The 21,997-nt window shown below is 31.2% G+C and overlaps 1 protein-coding gene across 2 annotated transcripts; it reads left to right on the forward strand.

The window, feature by feature from the left end:
• The first annotated feature begins 1,363 nt into the window (after positions 1 to 1,363).
• On the forward strand, positions 1,364 to 20,716 carry LOC107171560 (uncharacterized). 2 transcript variants are annotated; one of them, XM_089220557.1, is made up of 10 exons: positions 1,364 to 1,557; positions 6,060 to 6,208; positions 6,353 to 6,549; positions 8,864 to 9,051; positions 9,144 to 9,373; positions 10,155 to 10,835; positions 12,662 to 13,328; positions 14,780 to 15,001; positions 15,383 to 15,573; positions 19,821 to 20,716. In XM_089220557.1, the coding sequence occupies exons 1-10, from the start codon at positions 1,410 to 1,412 to the stop codon at positions 20,307 to 20,309; spliced, it is 3,162 nt and encodes a 1,053-aa protein (XP_089076683.1). In that variant the 5' UTR covers positions 1,364 to 1,409; the 3' UTR covers positions 20,310 to 20,716. The 2 variants fall into 2 exon arrangements, with proteins under 2 accessions (XP_089076683.1, XP_089076684.1); XM_089220558.1 differs by having other exon boundaries at positions 19,830 to 20,716.
• The last annotated feature ends 1,281 nt before the right edge of the window (positions 20,717 to 21,997 follow it).

Raw genomic sequence — 21,997 nt, forward strand, 5'->3', positions numbered from 1 at the left:
CGCAAAAACCTAAACGTCACACGTTATTTCGTTTTGATTTTCTTTATAAAGATTTCCCCACGGAAACTCTAACGATTCATAATTTTTATCTGGTTTGACGTATCGAACGTGTGACTATATACATAATACACGAGACTATGTCAGAGTGGAATACGAACTTCGGTCCACGTGGAATACATAATCGATAAGTTTTGCAGTACCTAGTCTAGCTGGGGGTCGAGTAAACTTCTAAGAAAATCTATTTTCAGTAAATCTTACCGACTTATGCACTGGTATATAACACGTGGTTTAATTAACCAACATACAAAAATAAGAATAAGGCGTATAGGTAATTGTTACAAAATAAAATTTTACTAAAATACGTTCCAATTGTGTACCGGTTAGTTAATGACGTAAATCCAATGAAAAGCTGTGCAAAGACTTTCCGATATGCTTTGCACGGAGAACAAAAACATGTACAGTAAAAAAATAATTTATCATAAAAAAATTAATCGACGTGAAGCAGATGACTTAACTATGAGCTTAACTAACCGCGTCAGTACCTAGGCACAGGCCCGAAGACGGGTGCGTTCACATCTAGAAACCATTAACGACAACGGTGTCATCGTTACATTATAATTGATGAATTTAATTAATTAATTATAATAACACGTCGTCACTTTGAATAATAATAATAATAAAATATTTGAAAATTTTTATTTCTCTTTTATTGCAGATTTATAATGTTTAAAGTGTTTGAACTACTTATAGGCGTGGTTGCAGGTTTATCGTTTCAGGGTTCCCGAAGCATTTTATTTTTTATTTTAAAATCACTTCCTATACCGGACGAATAAAAAAAAGGAAAAAAGCAGTAACCAACGTTTCTAGGCATACACACGCGGTTTCCGTGTACGAAAATCAATTTTGATCCGATGGTCGTGTATTCTGTACACACGCTGCAGCTATTTATTATTATGATACGTAAAAAGCATACACGGCGTAGATACACGTTTTGACGTCATGGTGTTTGAATTTGGACGGCGTGGCACGTACGCGCTCACCATGCGTATACGCTAAACATATTATTATTACATGTGCCCGAAATGTATACATATGTGATATATAATAATAATAATAATATTAATATGTGGGTGGGTGGTACTCGTATTATGCGATGATATAATAAAATAATTTATATCATCATTATATCACTACCTATACGGCGCGGACCGGATGCAAAAAACGTGGACCGGAACTCCTGTGACACCGTACACGGTGGGAGATCTGCGATTGTCGGTGGTTGGCGGGGAGACGATATCCATGGGCAGCAGCGCCGACCGGAAGTGTTCTTCCGCAACCGGTTGTCGGTCGGACGGAACAGCCTCCACGTCAGTCCGTTTTCGGTTACCACGTGTGAAAAGTCGCACACAATGGGTTGCGGAACGAGCAGCGCTGAGAATGGCCGCGGTCATCTCCGAGCCGACAAGGAACTATACTTGCCGTCGATGGAACTGCATTTCAACGCCGGTCAGATGCAACGGCTCAACGACAACTTACTGCGCGGTTACGAAAATTCGGGTACGTGTAAATCCTATGCTGCAACGAACACGTCTCTAAGCCAACCGCGCGAATGAATTTACCTACTAAGAGTGGGTACCTCATAGTAATTAATACGTCTTATTATAAACACGAGAACAAACAAAATCGTTCCATATGGGAGCTGATTTATATCCACCGCGATTGACGTGGCCGAACACACGAGGTGTTCGATTTTTTTTTATCGGACACATGCACAGCGCTCTCCTATAGTGCACATGCTATATGGAATTTTATGATATATATTTTATGTAGCGTTTTAATATACTAGAAGGTATAATGCCATATGACTACACGAACACTGAATGATTTTATATATTAAATTTATTATTTCCATTGTTTGTTGACAACAATGACCATCCGTAGTACACGAACATTTTTTTCTCCGTCTATCGTCACTAAATTTTTAAGTAAACGTAAATGACAATCACTATATAAGAATAATTCATGAAAATAAACAATATTTATAACAGTATCTATCTGCAGTAGATAGCTAATAAATCTAATAAATAAATAAATATACGATTATTATTAGGTAGGCATAATATATTTGTTATTGTAATAGGTATTACCACGCATTTGTAACCATATATACGTTAAAAATAAAAAGTAATTGTACAATGAGCTGTTAATTTTTTTTTTTTTTAATTTTAAGATTCAATATTAGGCCAAGCCTGCTGTGCGTAATGGTGGTTTGTGGCTTTTAGGCTCCTAAAATTTATTTTGAGAAATAATCGAACAACATATAAGGATCGGAATAAATAAAATGCGTTCCTATTGCGATAGATCAAATTAAACCAGTAGAGGTGATATATGAAGTAACCGATACGTAGCTTGGTAGCTCGAATGCCTTATCGTACACTCAGGTGGCTTTCAACGACTTTTGACGACGACGCAGCATCGTTCAACATCAACGTTGAGTACCAAATCGTGTAGGAAGACCGTTAAAAAATAATTAGTGCCATATAAATTCGGATTAAATATCTTAACCGGAAAGATATCATTACAAAAAAACTTCTCGTTTTTTATTTACCGTATCCTTAGTGATTAAAATGTAACTTCATTATTTAGTGATTCAGTATTATTAATTGAATAACAATACATCCATAAATAATAATGATGAAGGTAGAAAAAATAAGTTCGTCTATGATAAACTGATGCCAAAACATTTCCACTTAAAAACATTTTATTTTGTACGTTTTACCAAATAATTCACATCCATACGATTGATAAAAAAAAAAAATTTAATAAAAAATACATCCGAATCACCCATCAAATAAGTGATTTAAACTTATCCAGAATACCAGTTCGATGAAGGTAGTGAAAAGATCCAATGTAAATTACGCTACTTTTATTTTCTTACATTCGTAATTCTGTAATGAGTGTACCTATGCCGTATGAAAACTTCGCTAGTGTTAAGGCCTTCCCACATTTAAAAGTCAAATCCGTTTGGATGATATCATAATTGTTACAATTTATATTAGTTAATAATGCTCCAAATTGATTTATTAATATTTCAAATGATTTTATCTTCGTAATATTGTAAAACAGTACTTTCCTTACTTATACTTAGACAAACATAATCCTTCTTAGTGTTCTTCCGTCAGTCTTTACAAATGTTTATATCTACTTACAGTAATATTTTATCGTCTAACTAAACATGCCCTAAATACAATTAACTATACTGACCAAAGAGGCAATATATTGCTGTTATGTAACAATTATAAGTACAACAAAATCTTGAAATTCATGTCTAGTGAAAGAAGTGTTACTACAAGCATCGCAATTTGTATAATTTGTTTGGACAATTATTATTTTTATTTTCTAAAAAATGTTAAATACAAAGTAACTTTATACTTTTAGCTGCAATATTAATATTATACTTTTTCCTGATTTTTTCGTCGGTGAAGTTTACATAAACCAAATTCTATCCGTTTTTTCTCTAACCAAACCACATACACTATGTATTTATGCAATATTCACTATGCAATATAGAAAAAGTTTTATAGGTATTCGAAACTTCAAATAATGTAATAGATTGTAAGAGATTCTCCGCAATTATAAAATATGGTAAAATGTTCGCTTGATATAATATAGCAGGCACATAATTATACACCCGATATGATACAGATATAAGAAATGTTTACATGATTGACAAGTTAGCTCAGACCGTGCATTACGTGTGTTTTGTAAATTATAATCGTCCTGCAACGCAGCAAATCACAATCTATGAACAAACTGTAATTATACAAATATTATAGTTGTAGGTGTATGCGTACAAATCTAAACTTTTTGGCGTGTTAAACAATTTTTGTTAAACACGTACAAGTTAGTAATAATCATAACCTTATATAGATACCAGACACATCGCTACTGATTATTTATTAATAAGTCCATGGATTGAGTTTTCAATAGAATAATATGGAACATAATGTTTAAATACTATACATTTATAAATAATCAATGAAATTCCTCTATCTACAACAATTTGTTTTTTTTTTTGTTTCTTGTTAGTTAATAAATTACCGATAAAATAGTTAAAATAAAATAAACAAGCTTAAAAATATAGAAAGAATCTTTAAAATCTATTAAGTGCAAGACGTAGTAGGAAAGAGTGTGAATAGTGAATACCTTTCAAACTTTCAAATTTCAGAGGATCGTATAACTAATGTTATCGCTTTAGATGTTTTATATATTTATTTTTACTTTGACGTTTGCGCACACTACATTAATTATTATTCTTCCCTTTAAAAAACGAACTCAAGCACTAAATGGAAAACACATCTTTATATTAAAATGAAAACTAGCTCGCATTAATACACCTTTGAAAGGAAACGGTGTTAAATAATTAATAACGAATGTATGTTGTAGGTATAAAATTAATGTATAAAACGAAAGTAGTACTTGTAATGTTGGATGATTAATTTCTATCTTGAAATATTAATTTTGACTACTTAAATAATTTAATATGTTTACATATTTTTCACTTATTATAAAAATTTCAATTTTTATATTACTTTTTTAATAGGAAAATGCTCAGCTCAACGTCTTGTCATATATTTTAAGATTCGTAAATAAGGTGATAGTTACATTACTGTTTTTAAAACGTAAAGAAAAACATTAAAAAATGATTTTGAATCTTTTTATACAAAATATTTTTCTTTTTTTTAATAAGAAGTATTATATAATATATTAGGTTTTTTTATTTTCGTTCGTATATGATTTGGATTAAAATTTTAAGATTCAGGTTCTTAAGACTTTAAATTATTACTAAAAGATCTTGAAAGTTTTGACAAATAATATCTTTGCGGGAACTTTCAAAATTCAATTTATGATTAATATTCTTAGTTTTATGTAAATATTTAATTTTTAATATTTGTGACAAATAATAACTGTGTTCTAGAGTTTTCTTTTTCTTATTTTTTTCTTTTACTGAATTATACCACCCTACAATAGTTATTGCCATCACATCATTTTTTCCGATCATGAATTATATTTATCTCTATAATTGTACTGTTTAAATATTATTTTAAAACAAGATTGATAGTTAAATATTCAGTTTAAAAAAACTGTGAATTAAACTCTATAGTCTATACTAAATATATTTTATTTGTATACATTCTGTTTCAGAATTGGAATAAAATGTTTAATTTAAATTGTATTTCAATGCTTTTTTTACCAATTTAACCTTGCCACTTTTACAATCGCAAATATATTATATATATATTTTTAGGTGTCGCTATTTAGTTTCTGGATCAATTGTTACATTCTAGAAAGGAATTTTTTTTATGTTAAACAAATTTAATTCAATGATAATAAGTATAAGGTATTTACTTTCAGCTACACAAATAATTAGCGTATTTATTATTTTATTACAATAATTTATCTAGTTCATTTTATTGTATTCAAATATTATGAATATATATAAAACACATGCATAGACTAGACACATATAGACCACAATATAATATATAATGTATTCTAAAAAAAAAATTTAACTGGCTAATAACCACGTAGTTGATGCCTTAAAACGATTAATAATAAATAAATATATTGTACGTATAATGTATATATTTAAGTGAAAAATTAATTAAGATTAATAAATATTTAGAAATATTGAGATCATTCATTAATGCAAATTATACATAAATTATCAGATACCTACCTATACTTGTATAAATATTTTTAAGTTATGAATATAACTATAAGTTTTTAATATTTAAAATATAATATACCTTTTAGGTCTATGGTTTTTTAAAATATTTAATTTGTCTTTTGAGCTTTTAATTAATAAGTGATAATATTAAGCCAGTAATAGCTGATATTGTATGTTTTTTAATGTTTTAAAAGTTTCAAAATGAATTAAATATGATAACCATTTATTATATTAATTTATAATGAGTTATATAGGTTATAAGTATTTTGCTAGCTATTTTTTATATTGTGTTAAATATAATCTAATCTGCAATAAAAATTATTTTTAGATGACTTACCTGCTAGTTCATCATCACTAAATGTTGAAGCCATGGTCAATCGTATTATGCAACGTTTGTTGTGCGGAATCGGTAAATTGGACAAACGATTCGCCTGTAAATTTTTGATCACTGCAGAACCCATGTCAACATCAATAAAGGTCTGGTAAATCATAAGTAATAAAAATAAAAATATACCTACTATACATTTAAAATATAATAGTATACTTACTAAACTATATACAATAAATTAATTTTCAATAAATAATAATCTATTTATTCTAATAAAATGAATATAATTTCAGTTGTCCAAAAGTTTTAGTTACTATATACGACTTGACGTATTGTCAGAACCGAAAATTTACGAAGACAATTTTGACTACCAAGTAAAATGTGTAGTAGAAGAAGACGGCGTACCCCAAGGTTTTGCTAAAATCCGACTGGTCACTAATGAACCCGAAAAATGGGCCGATTTAATTGACAATGATGGATATCTTAGACGGTAAAATAATACTAATTTTAATTATAACAACATTATACGTTTAATTGTATAGAATGAATGGTAAAAGTTGTTACCTTTAGTTATAAATTTATGGAGATAAAAAGTTTTTTAAGAAAGATAAACGAAAAACTACAGCTTTGCATTAATTTGTTTTGCTTTAACTATGTTGGTAGAAATATATTTGTGTTGATCCAAGCCAATTCAAATTTATTTTTAACCAAAAAGCGGAAAAAAGCAATTACATTTAAATATTATGCTCCAACTTTATAGTTCTACTCAAAACGTACTACATAGTAATACATTAACAATTTAGTAAAAAATCATGAAAAAATATTAACCATTAAATTTATTTTATTTTTTGTCTATAGGTTTTATTTTATGGTATAATTTATTTGTATTTTAATAAAATATAATGGTACTAATTTCAAAAATATATTCTGAATATATATTTATATAGGCTTTGAACTTTAAACAAATAAGAATAATTGAGATATCGTTTATATATTTAAATCAGTTTTTGTTCGGTGTGACAATATATTGAGTATTTTATTATTGATGAATTATTGTTGTTAAAAGAAAATGTTTATTTTGTAACTTAGTGTAATAAAAATGTAATATACTAAATTATTATAAATATAAATATTACATTGTATACATATCCTAATTAAATGTATATTAATATCACGAAAACAATAGCAATATATTAAGTCGTTTATTGCACAGTTGTATTATGGTTGTCAAGTGATAAGTACAAATGTACAATGAACATGAATATAAAATGTTCAACGTAATATATTTAGTCAAAACGCTACGAGAACTATAATAATAATATCGTTTGCTTGAGTATAATATACAGCCAATGGTGATTTATATTTCACTTGAGCTGCTGTAAAAACATAAAGCTAAAAAGGATAACAAAAGGGTAGGCTTTTGGGATTATGAAACGCAAATCTCCACGATTGACTATCATTTGGGACTTATTACAACTACGTTTCACAAATTTCTACCGATGATAATAATAATAATAGTAATAGTTATTTTTATATTGTTTGAAACGGGTTAGGTACGCGCGAAATGTTTTTGTATTGTTCTTGTGTGTTTACATTGTCACAAATATTCACTTATAATGTATCATGTCAAGCTTTTAATGATCGGTTTTGATTAACGCGCATAACCTCAAATTGATGAAACGTGCCAATTCTAAACATATCCAGAGATTTGATAGTTTGATGTAATTTACAGTATGGATACGCACCATTAATCAAAATTTGGATTTTTCACTGACAGGTATTTGATAACCATGTTTTGTTAAACATTCTATATGGACAGACATAAAAAAAATATTTGTATACCCTTTTCTTTCTCTAAGACAAGGTCGATCTAGATAAAAGTTTATTTTATAGTTTCTACACACACACACGAATAAACATACATATTTGTAGGCGACAAATTTCGGAAAAAAAATCTACAATACTTATTAGTTATTACTAAATAAAATGACTACGAAATCAAAATTATGTAATTTTCAATGACATTGATCGTATAGTATACGTCATAATTATTATTATTATTTTTATTTTGCACTTAAATACTTTACCCAAAGTCTAGATTGAATGGATACGACGATAATCTCTAACGCTGTGTGACAATATTATGATAATTATTTTTTTGTGAGGTTCAGCAATCAAGACTGACTGTATTATCGTCCAAAGAAATGTTCTGCCATCCATCACAATGCTATCTGCTACTTGTCTCCGTATCGTTTGTCTGGTTTTATTACATGGAATTTTTTTTTTAACTCTATTTTTCTAACTTAGCTTGGTGTATACCTAAGGAGATTTTTTCCAATCTACTAATTTTTAATAATTATTTTTATCAATAAGTCTTCTTTTCTTCAAGTGTATATAATGGCTGACGTAAGATTTCTTTTCGTGATTTCTTCTTTTATGATCAGTATGGAAATAAGTTCATCAGCTCATCATTATTACATTTTCTTCATTACAAAGTACCAGAGTAAGACACAAGATACTTATATTACTTTTTTTTGAGAATTTTTCACGCGCTCAAAACTATTGATGGCATCAGAATCATGTAGAATTGAATGTTTAGTCATTTTTATAAGATTTTTGAACGAAGCATAGGTATTCTATTTGTATCCTAGTTATTTATTTTCCATCTTTTCATTATCTTGTATTCTTGTGTTATTATTGATCCCAAGTATTTGAAATGAGAAATTATTTTAAGCTAATTGCTATATTTTTTTATTATACCCTAATTTTACTAGATATTGTAATTTATTCTCATAAATTTATAGTGATAAATTAAAATTGCGCTTCGTCGAATTGCTGGCCAAGTCTGCTTCTTGCAAGAGTGACTTCGTCGGTCGACCAGAAGACGTGGACGAAAGTTACTTGTGTGGGTGTCCAGGTAAGATCGTCGACGCGGGATTGCTGCATGAGATCCTAAAGAGTCCCGCAGACGAACATGTGTTTTTCGGGATGGGTAAGTGCGAGACATTAATTTATATAGCCTTACCATACCTATACAATATTATTATGGTCAATAGTTATAAATAATAATATAAATAAACGCAGGTAGCACCGGTTCTAGTAAGTTTCCCGACCCGAGAGATCTAAGAATCGCTGTCGTCGAAGACGCGCAGTGCGTCAAGTTGCGAATATCTGGTCCTAAAACGTATGGTGACATCGCCGTAGTTCTTCTGCCCGCCATCGAGTTTTCCGGTTGGCCTAAATACACAGACGTCCTGTCCAGAATACCACTCACTCATCCAGATATCCTCATACACCAACAAGCCACGACAATGGTGAGCGTACACATTTTAATGGTGTCACCATAAACTAATGGTTTATTTCATCGTAGTCAATATTTTAGATTCTTTACCGACTCGATGTCGTTTAGTCGTAAATCGACAATGCATTCTGCTCGAAATTTAAAATTTGATTTCCTGATCAATGTTTTAGAACTGAATATCATAGAAATCCCCGTATAGTGAATTCATGATAATTATAATATTAAAATATTTTCATAGATTAGATATTTTAATTGATCATCTTATATTTTAAAAATAAACATGATAACTGAAATCCAGTCAATCTTTTTCAAAAGCACACATTTATAGTTACAAATAAAAACGATACGATGAGGATATCTACGAGGCGGGCGTCCCCCATTTATATTATTATATTAATATTATATATTATATTATTATTATATTATTACATAATCTATGTAATATTAAAATGTAATAATTTACACAGGCCTATAGTTGTTACGGTTTCAAAAATCTATTAACCATTTTAAGTATGACATAATTTTTATGAATCTAAATTAGGACCGACGTAAAAAAAAAAGATTGAAAGCCTTTATTATAGATAGTACTAACTACTATCTAATGTATGAGAACACAAGATAATTAATGATAATTTATAATTTATATAGGTACTAGCAAATTTCAAATTGTATATTATAATAACTTATAAGACCATCAAAACTGTATAATATAATTAATATTATAATACGCACATTGTATATCGATTCGTTGGCGTATTTAAATATTATTATTTATTTTGTACAACATATTACAGGGATACTACGCGGTTCCGGTGGCGCCACATCCGACGGTCCGGTGTTACGGACGGGCGGCCACTTGGCAGATGAGATTCCCGGCGGCCGAGTGTCTATACCAAACGCATTACTCGGAGCGGAGCGTGGTGAGCAACATCTATCACTTCCTCCGGACAAAGGTGCCAAAGCTGCGGAAGGGCGACAACGGCGTGTGCGTGGTTAGCGGTTACATGCTCAAGACACTGTTGTGGTTCCGGCTGGAGGCGTGCGGCCGGGTCGAGGACTGGGACCACCGGTGCGTGGCCGTGCACGTGCTGTCGGTGCTCGACGCGCTGGTGGCCGCGCTCAAGGCCCAGCACCACCGGTCGTACTTTTACCCCTACGCCAACGTCGTTCTGAACGCACCGCGGGCCTGTCGGACGATAGTGCCCGAAGACGATTACCAGAACGACGTGGAGATCGTGGAGGCGTACATGTACGGTCTGTTCGAGAAGTCCATGGGCAGTGACTCGATCGTCACCGGACAGGCGTTCCAGAACACGGACGCCGATTACTGGCAGAACCTGGAGTCGGTCATGTTGCACAAGTGGTACCGGGTGCTGGATACCATGGACCCGAAGCCCCGGAGGTTCGATTACTCGAGGAAACAAGTGGAGTACATCGGTGAAGTGTTTAAGGGGATGTTGGCCACCAGGCACTGCGTGAGCATGATTTTACGATCGTTTTGTTCATATATTTTGGACCGTTTGACTGCAGTTGATTACTTTTTACGGAGACTGTATATCATGACATACCGATGGTCAAAAGGCTAACTGTTGTAGTTCATTGACCCAAATAATGACAATATTGACCGTTTAACCGTCGACGCAGGTTGTAGGTGTTATATAATATGATAGATATACATATACATATACTATGAGTGTCTGCGACATACGAATCCGATACTTATGCGTATACCTATATATTATTATTATGATAAAGTATGTGAATGTAGGTACGTTTAAGTTCAAATGTAATTAAAGTGGATATAATATATGGATATTTCATATAAACCGTCTATCATAAACATGTCTATTTAATTTCAAGCGTTCGGACAAAAAAGTTTGATTATAACCAGTTGCGTGAAACAAGTCTGATAATACATAATTTTAGAAAAAAAAAAAAACAATCATAATAGAATTTACCATCGTTCGTCGGCTGTGTGTTCGAAAAATTAACGCGATAATTGGTTTCAGAATTTACATCGTATGGTTCGGCGGTAAGGTTTTCAAATGTTTCACATCATATTTAAATCATCATGCTATAACAGTTAATCACTATAATATATTTTAATTACCGATATTGGATTTATCGGCCCATCTAAAAATATTATTTTATGGCCACCATCACTGCAGCAGGCAATCGTATAATAGGTGAACATCAGTCATGATACCCAGGTACATAATAATTAATATCCTAAACCTACATTTCAGTATATCGTGACATGGTTATATAGGTGTGCGTTTTGCTTATCGAACTGAAGTATTATTAGGGTAATGGCAATTACACACAATGTCCCTGTATAACGGTTTCTATTAACTATGCATAACATTACGAGGGTCACGCATGGGCGGAACCACTACCGCAAATCCTTAACCGTGACCGATGACCATAATATAGTGTAAATACTCAATTTTTGAATGTGACACATACACAATTTTATATTAGTGATTGCGCTGCTGCATCGAAATACAATTTATGCGTTAAATAATTCGAAATGTATATTTGAATCGTACGCCAAATTAGTATTTTGAGAAAAAATAACCTACACCAGACACGGTGCAATAATATTATATTATTAATAACGAGCACACGTCTCGAGCGACTGTCTAGATTCAATTCAATTAATATACCATTTGTCGTCACTTCTCTAATAAGGAATCGGTTGTGCTTTTCTTGACATATAATAATATCATACATTTAATTATACCAAACATTTACTTTTAGTTTATAAACATCAGCAAAGTTCACTGAACAAATTTCGGTTTGTAAGATTAGGCTAACGGAAAAAAAAAATATCTAGATGAACCATCATTGTAACGATATTACACTATCCATAATATATAGATTATAGACCAGAGGTATTCAAACTTTTCATCCCGCGGCTATTTTGGGTGCTCACAATATTTTAACGGCTCCCAAATTATTATGAAAAATTTTAAAAACGCACGGATACAATATGGCGAATATTTTATATAATAGGTTATAATAACAGTGACTTTAGTATTAGAAATAAAACTTCAAATGGTCGCATCGTAAAATGTATCGTTTTTATTTCTATATAATGATTGCAAATAATATTTACATTAATTATAGAAGACTTGGGTAAGATTTTGGTTTTTGGTGCTTTGACGTGGCTCCGTTTGCAAACTCTCGCGACGCCCCCGCGAGCCGCGACGCACAGTTTGAATACCTCTGTTATAGACAGTTAATTTGGGTTGTTTACAGTGTTGCGCTCGTAAATGGTATAGTAAAGTTAATTGTTTAGGTTGCGACGGGCGCGGCGGAATCGTCGTCCGCGTGGCACTTTCTGACGGAAGAAAAGATCCCGCGGTGTAGTACCGGGTTGGTAGCAGGAGACGAGATCGGGCTGGACGCCGCGTATCTGGTGTCGGTTGTCGCGGAACAGGCGCTGTCCATTTACGGGACCGCTCGGGACAAAAAGGACGACGGTCGGAAGCGGCGGCCGTTACGTTTGGCCGTGGACGCCGACAAAAAGAGCGGTATCGATGGTGGACGCCGCGGTCGGTATCTCGCGGGACGTCAGCGACGACGGTCAGTGTCCGCCGGTAGTGGACCGGAAGCGGTGCGCCAATTGCTGTGTGACGTGTACGCGGACGCCACGGTGGCCGATATCGCCGATGACTCGGACCTCGTTCGCTTCGTACTCGGACGCCTTCACTCGGTGGCTGCGGCACGCTCGTCTACCGACTTCCGGCCTCTGCGGTGTAGGCGCCGTCGAATAGGATTGGGCCCGCCGTTGACGCTGTTTCTACGTCAGCTGTACGACGTGTCACATACCACTTGTTGGCACCTGGACGAGTGGCGACGACGGTGGGACCGGGAAGAGCTACGTTCGCTGGGCGCGTTTGCCAAACTGTTGTGCAGGGACGAAGTGCGACCTACTGATGCGCTTTTGGACGCCATGCAGAAAGGTATTAAGAGTACAGATTGATTTGTGGCCATGAAATTATGCGGTATTTAATGTTATAATATTATAATGGCAATGATGCATATTTTTTAAATTTTGTTGGTTTGGCATAAAATTTTTAAAATTTGAAAAAACCAGTAGATGTTAACATTAAACCGGTTTACTGGAAAACCGGATAAACCTATTAGTATTTTTTTGTAAAACATAGGTAGATATCAAAATATGATGTCTACGGATAAAATGTCTAGAAAAAAAAAAGTTTTTGGTGGAAATATAAATATCGAAAGTTATTATTTATTGCCTATTATTATAATGTAGTATTTTACGTTGTACAAAAATTATACGTCGTATTTTGGATATTTCTATTTTCGAATACTTTTTTCTGGTCGTATTATTTTCTGCATAATTTGGGTGGAAAACTATATAATATTTTGTTCACCAACTACTATACAAAAAATATACAGCATACAAATAACAATGATGAAATATAATTTGAATATAATAATTAGCAAAACATCGAATGATTTTGAAATACCTCCAGGTGGAACTAAGGAGGCTGTTCATATTTGTGAGATTTTTTGTATTTAGATATTTTATAGCATTATGACGTTGTAAATTTTTTTTCAGCAAATTATAAAACAAGCACATACGTTTTCTGAAATTTTCCTCGATTTTCTTCTATCACTCTGTATAGTGTATATAAAACGTGTTACACAAGTTATTAGCACGTCAACTTTTATCAAAAATATATAATCTTAAACGATTATTATTTACTTTGCATTTCATGATTTGTCGAGTTATAAAAAAGAGCACTTTAGTACAAACACTGCATAATGTATGACGTATATTATAAAATACTAAAATTGCCGTATAAATGCAAAATACAATTTTATATACAGAATCTTTAGGTCATGAAACACGTTTTGGTATGAATTAAATATTTCTCTCAACAAACAATAAAAACGATGCAAATCTGTACAAATATTTTTCCTAATTATTATGAAATAAGCAAGTTTTTTTTTTATCAGATTCATGAATTTACACTTTTATAATAAATAAATAAATATATTATATATATATATGTAGATTATATATGAGTGTATATAATCTGAACAGTGGACAGAAATCTATAGGATTGCCTGACCCTGTTTAGTTAATTTTTAAAATATCGTCTTGGTAGCTCAAAAAATTATTTTGGGATGGCTAATATCGATTATTTGTTATAAAATTATACTTGAATAATTAATTATTACAACGTAAAAATTTAATATTTAAATCTATAACCCGAATCATTGGGTCTATGAAATTTTAATGGACTAGGAACAGTAAGAACTGGTGTTGAACACAACAGTTTTCGTGGTTATACACCTATATTATGTACAGTGTAGTTATTAAATTAAACGTCAGTTATTGCATTATAAACACGACCATAAAACTGCGTTGTTAATTCCACAGGGTGGTCATGGGCCGACAAACTGCTGTTGGCTGCCGTCGAACTCCAGGACGGCGTAGACATAGTGTGCACACCAGGTCCGGGGGACGTGCAACGTTTCAGTATATCGCTCTCGGAACCCGAACAGGAAACATTCACGTCCCGCAGCCTGGGTCGGGCCGTGGACAGACAACGGTATTCCGCTCGGGCTGACACGGTATCCAATAAATTCAAAACGGTTAGAGGTAGGTGAATTGCGTTTTTCACATTTCAAATTATAATCCTTCCTGCTCATCCCCCCTCATATATACACACATAACCCCACCAAACTATCACGATTAGCTCTGACGAGCAACCAGGCATAGCGACTGCCACCATCTTCTGCCGTAATAAAATTAAAAAAAAAAAAACAGTGGATACGTCCTATATCATCGTCTTATATATATATATATATATATATACACACATACACATGCTCGTAAATGATTAACCCAATCATATATAGGTAGCATGTGGACGGTAATATCATCAGAATATCAGATGCATAGCTCTAAACATCTCTATACGGTCCTTTGATTTGTTTGTTTCTCGTGTTTGTATAATATAATATGGTCTGGTCATGACAGGCATGTCGTTTTTGGAAGCTGACAGCTCGCTGAACGAGAATAAAAACGCTCCAAAAACGAACGTCACCTCGTACGTCCGTCTGCAGTGGCAGAGCTCCATGACAGCGACGATTGCGTCTAACAGATACAGGAGCAACCATCGGGTCCTGGGAAACATCGTCAACGCCTTGATAAACTTACAAAAATACACAGTGAGTATAAGTGATCGAAATGAACACAGACATGTGCTGTCCAAGAAACAATGACATAATCAGAAATTTGTCCTAATGTGGGCATTTAAATGTCTTCATAAAAAATGTCTGATCATTTAGTATAATATAAATTGAATGTGCCTTATTAATTTTTAAAGGATAAAATACTGAATAATTAAAAAAAAATTCAAAGGCCATTTTTATCTAAAAATAGTAAAATACTTTGTTTTTGTTCGGTAAATTCTCAATAGATAACTCATCTGTTTGGTATGTATGCAGTATTCTAAAAATTACCATAAAATATAGAGCTCGTGGATAATGTTCGTACATATTATTATAATACGTATGCAATAGTATAGATAGTAAATATTATAGTATAAATAAAAAATGTAATAAAAACGACAACTATTAAAATATTAATAGTGCAGTTTATAAAAATCGTTAGGAAATATTCCACTCAGACACGAATGGGACGGGTTTAACATGTAAAGTATTAGCAATCTTACTTAACGAGTTTTTTTAATGATATTTAAAATAAAATAAACTTTTTTAAGAACGAATAGTTTGTATGAATTTCAATAAATTTGATAACAATCATTAGGTACATATTTTTATAATAACTATGCAGGTAATTGTATACTATACATACAACGTTGCATATAACAGTATATAGTGTTATTGACGATAACTGAATTAATGGTTTTAATTACTGTTTGAAAACATATTTCTAACTTTTTTCGTAACTCGTAAAATGTACAGTGATTATATCGAAAAAAACAAAACACTTGTTTTTAAATATTGAAATACTTTGAAAAACACAATAATTCATTTCATCATGCTAAATAACATAATATTTCAATGTCAATGTCATTAAGGTCAATAAGACACATAATAGTTTAAATAACTTTTTAAAAACTTAAATAAAAACCAATTACTGGGTAATTTTAAAAATATAATATTATAACTATCTGATGTTTTGTGTTCCAAGACATTTCAATTGACTTAAATCATCACAGATAAATCAAATTCAAACTTGTTGCTATTGATTTATAGTTGCATTTTTATTACATAAGTATTCACATAATATTATTCCTACACAAATAGTAAAGAAGTTTTGGAATGCAATTATTGTGTATTCATTTAAATCCAGTTGTATTTAATTAAATAAAGTTTCGTAACATTTAACACTAACAATACACAGACAATACAACGTATTCATCTGAATATTATTTTACTGTGATAATTGATAATAGTAAAAATTAATAAGTTCAATTGCCTGGTTAAAAAAATTATGTTTTTAATTTAATATGAAGGAAGTAGGTACATCTCACAAATCATAATAATATTTTATATTTTCTTATGATTATTCAAAATTCTATCTTAAATTTTACTTTTACGTTTGAGGTTTATACATTATGGCAAGAAAGTAAGGTATAAATATATTGCATACTATATTATATATATTATATTATAATGTACGTATAATATTATATCCAATTTTAATATGTTTATTTATTCGAGTACAAACATATTTATATGTTTCTATTCACGTTCGTTACTACCCGTGTAATATTTTTTTCACGTAAAATCATTGCATTAGGTATAGGTAGGTGTGTACTTATAATTTATTAAAAATATTTTAATAAATTATTCGTAGGTGTAATCTGAATGGGTTTGAATATTTATTCCCATTTACCTACTTATGAAATTAATATAACAGTTATACACAATATAATTAGAAAAATGTTTTTCGACTAATATGTGGGGATTCAATGACATAATATAATGCATAGCAGTATGCAACGTATGAGTTATGACTGTTATACTAATATATGGTTTTTTTTAATTTATCTTTGTTTGAGGTTTACTTTGAATATTTGACGGCGATCAAGCATAGTTAACTTATACATTTTTAATTTATGAAATAAATAGATATTTTAGTGATTGTTGTGAAAAGAATTAAAAATTTTTACTAAAAAATATAATAGTGCCCACAGAGGAATAGGCTAGTTATACAAAGTGAATGAATGACCAAAGATTTTGTCCCGGTAAAAAATGTTCTTATTTCTACAACAACCTATCTTAAAAAGCTTTCAGACATATTATGTATAAAAATGAGAAAAACGTATGGATTGATAAAAAGCGTATAGTGATGTTACCTATTTTTTTTCAAATGGTTTTTTAATCACTATCATTTTATACAGTTTAAAATCATTGTGTGCAATGTTTGATCTAAAAAAAGTAAACACATTTGAATGTTATAAAATGTAGAAAAATGAATACAAAGATATTTATGTCTGTATATTAGTATAAACAAAACAGATAGGCTTTTAACGAACACTGTTTTAGTGATATAGTGTTTTACAAAACGTTTTAGGGTTTTCATTTGAATATATTATATATATTTTAAATAAATTTACTGTTACACAGAATGTCAACAGAAGGAATTTTATCAGAACATAGAGTAAAAACTTGACTTATTTAATTATATTCAGTTTAAAAGCATAAAAATATCGAATAATTAAAACTATTTAAGTACAAGAAAACAATGCTTAGGTATCTATAGGTGTAGCCTACATATATACCAAAGGATGAATCGTTTTTTAATTTATATATTGCGTCATGTCAGTTTAATTATAATCTAGGTCAGTGGCATATGTTTTTATGATCGTGAAAGTATGGAAATAGGCAATATATGTTACTAATCATTGAACACATGTATATAGTAATTAGTAATACTATATACATTCTATAAATACTATAATAGTATCTATAGAATGTATACCTATGTGAAGTACAGCGGTATATTATAATTGAGAAGATCACTATAATGTATATGGTAAATTTGAATTCAATGATAAATCATTGTAGATGAAAAAACGACGTTTAGGAAAAAAATACTTTTGGATTGCCCAATTTGACTGTTTATTGAATATTATATTTAAAAATGTATTTTTTTCTGTACGTGTATCGCATTTATTCGTATTTTAAATTTCATTGTAACAGTCCGTGACAAATTATTCAGATTTAAAGACCTTACCAGTCTTGTAAATAAAACTTTTATTAAACCCAGACCTATGTACAACTTGTGGGGAAACTTTAACTGTTAAACATAACCTCCTATACTGTCGAAACTACGCAGACACCAGAACAGCCTTAAGTATACCTGAGCATCTATATGAAGCACTTGGACCCGATCACGAAAACAATATCAAAACCATAAAGTTTCTTAAAATAACCAAATTGTATAACCTTATCTTGTATTTTTATTTTATTTTATTTTTATCTTTCTCTCACTATCAATGCTGTACATTATATATTTTAACGTTATACCTTTATAAATAATCTACATTGTACTTAATATTCATAAAGTTATTTTTTATTTAGCACCTAATTTAATGCTTACATTGTACAATATGCCAATAACCTTAGTTGTCGCGGCTCTAATAAATAAATGAAAAAAAAAACTTTTATTTTATATTCAGATAAATGAGTATTAAAATAATTCGTATAAGTATTTCAATGCACTTCGAAAAATATACTTACCTACATTAGAATACTAATTCTACGCTAAATTTGTCAGTTTTTGAATGATTAGAAATTAGCGAGGGTCAATCATAATATTTCATTCGGAGAAAAAACTAGTTTCTTAAATAAATTTAAACTTAAAGATGTGTCCACTTTTTAATAAAATATTTTTTTTGAGAAAAACAAATTTTGTTTTTAAATACTTTTACGTGTTTAGAATATTTTTTTTTCGAAAGGCACATATTATAAGGTAGTACTCAAATAAAAAAAAGTGTTTGAATAATTTTATTACAATACTTTCCAATAGTGGATCTTGTACTATATCAGTAGTAGTTTTAAGAAGTACAAGTTATGATTATTTATGACTGTAAAATCAATAAGACATCTGCTCCATTTAGAGTTTAAAAAAAATATAGGTAATTGTTATGCTATGAATCCTTACTCCATTCAAAATAATAAAAATAAAATGATATTCATGACGTTAAAATGACTTTTCAAAAATATTTACTAATTTATATATTTTATTAATATAATAATATTATTATCTATAAATTGTTTATGTTTATTTTTAAAATCTTATTTTTTTTTCTGACGATATACCCGAATAGAGTTGGGTCTGACTTAGGAAAAATATCAGGACATTTTTAATCTGTTCAACAGTCACAACATTAATATTTATCGTGGCATGAAAATAATGTTTTACGGTGTTTGGCCGGGAGGTGTTACAGGAAATGTGTGCGGTATTGCCGGAAGACAAACAAGGGCCGGTGCTGGACGACATTCGAAAGATCAGCAAAGAGAGACGGCGGCAACGAGGCGCGACACCCGCGATGTTGACGTCTGCAACGGGTCGCCACGACCGGTCGCCGACCGACGGACTAAATGGCATCTACCGGTCTACATCCGAACTGTCGTACGCCTGCGCCGCGGCCCCGACCACAGACGAAGGTGACGGCCACGGTGCAGGCGTCCTGTGGAAGGCCGACACGGGCACCCTGATGGCCACGGTGCGTGCGGCCAGGCGCAGACAGTCAATGTCCGCCACTGTCGTGTACAACCCGGCGTTCTACGACACGCCAGACTCGCCGCCCGTGGCCACTTCACCAGCCATCAACCCGGCAGGTCAGCCGTATCTACACATGACACCCGAAAACGGGTTCAGTCTGCGTAGCCGGCAGCGGCCGTCACCGGATCCGGACGCTCAGTGATGGTGCAGTGACATCGGCGGCCAATGTTGCACCGACGCTCCGACAACTTACCTACACTGATTATTATAATCATATTGGTGACCCGGGCTGTTTTAAATGTCGCTGAATTTTTTTCGATTCATTCAACACGTTTTGTGAAATTCCATTGGTTGACATGACTATACGAATGATCACATTGTTCGCGATTTCTAAACAACAGATCTTAAGATCTTACAATCTTAAGTTGCTATTTCGATCCTCCCTTTTACAATAAACAACGACAAAGCACATTAAGGAACAATTGAATTGCGACCCGACAAATTATTAATACTTTGAATTTACGGTTAATTTATCATTAATATACATATATTTTTTTAAATAGCAGTATAAATTATAATATTACATTATTGACAGTGTTATCAAATTCATGAACATTTGTATTATTCAACAGAAATTACGTAATTAACAGTGTTTAATTTCAGTGTAACCTGAATATGTAATTAAAGTTATTTTAAAATAATAAAATTACGTAGTATAAAAAAAAAAGCCAGGTCCCAGGTGTATGTCTCGATTGGTGATATAACTAGGTACTCCATGAAAAATATATTTTTATGTTAGTAGTTAATACTACTTTATACTTCTTTTTTTGTATAAAACGAAAAAAAAACGATGACAAAATTTCTAAAGAGAATTGATTTTTGAATGTTCATAAAAATGTTATTTTCCCTCATATGGCATTTAAACATTTATAAAATCCATATATCTTACAACCGTAGGTATATGTAATAACATTGATAATGTCCCATACCCGAATATTTTGTTCTTTAGGTAGGTATAAATACATAATTAACAATTTAATTAACTATGATTAAATTTAGGTTCACAATTCTATCAATATGTGACTATGAATTATATTTTAATAATCATCATAATTATTTATGCAAATAATTTATACACCTATAATTAATTTTGTAGTCACATGTTAACCCTCAACCGTGCAACGCGTCAACGCATACTAACTCCTTGATATAATTGAATGATTGGACATGAACATCATAGAAACCTTTTATGTTCATTGTATAGGTATCTAATGAGAGATGATATACGGTAGCCTATAAGAACAGCGGCTTAGTCAAGGTCATGAATTTGAATTTCACACTTACAACCATATTTTTTTCGTCCAATTTATAAAAAATCTCCATGACAATAATAACTAGAATTCAGAACAAGATTATTAATATAATATAATATATATTATTATTATTATTATTATTATTACTTACACATTTTAAAGTATTAAATAATATTTTTAAGATTTAAATTGTATTTCAATGTACCTATATTTTATATTTTTCTTTTATAATCAAAAAATACAATACAATACTATTATTTATTTCATCGCTCCTCTCTGTAAATTCAATAAATATGTCAGTTATTTTTAAACCCGTTTTGAAGATTTAACAAACAACTATATTCATATAAGTAATTGAATATACTTATTTTCTCTACGAGTATTAAAAAATAGAAATATTGTATACTTTAATAATATTATGATATTTTAACGAAGACTTAAAAAAAAGGTTGTGGCCTTAAGTGAAATGTACAATAACATCAGCGTTTTAAAATTGTTTTAAAATTTTAAACGCAACGAGGGTGAACTATCTGTGGTTATGTTTTGTTTTACACCTAGATTTCTATCCTAGAATTTA

The sequence above is a fragment of the Diuraphis noxia genome, unplaced genomic scaffold (genome assembly GCF_037042655.1).
Source record: "Diuraphis noxia isolate RWA-SAM2 unplaced genomic scaffold, SU_Dnox_SAM2 contig0002, whole genome shotgun sequence".
In the NCBI taxonomy this organism is placed as follows: domain Eukaryota; kingdom Metazoa; phylum Arthropoda; class Insecta; order Hemiptera; family Aphididae; genus Diuraphis; species Diuraphis noxia.

Bases quoted from the DNA above. Each gene is read 5' to 3' on its own strand.
- LOC107171560 (XM_089220557.1), top strand. From the start codon at position 1,410: ATGGGTTGCGGAACGAGCAGCGCTGAGAATGGCCGCGGTCATCTCCGA. The intron at 1,558-6,059 runs GTACGTGTAAAT...AATTATTTTTAG, and splicing joins GCGCGGTTACGAAAATTCGG to ATGACTTACCTGCTAGTTCA. The intron at 10,836-12,661 runs GTGAGCATGATT...TTAATTGTTTAG, and splicing joins TGTTGGCCACCAGGCACTGC to GTTGCGACGGGCGCGGCGGA.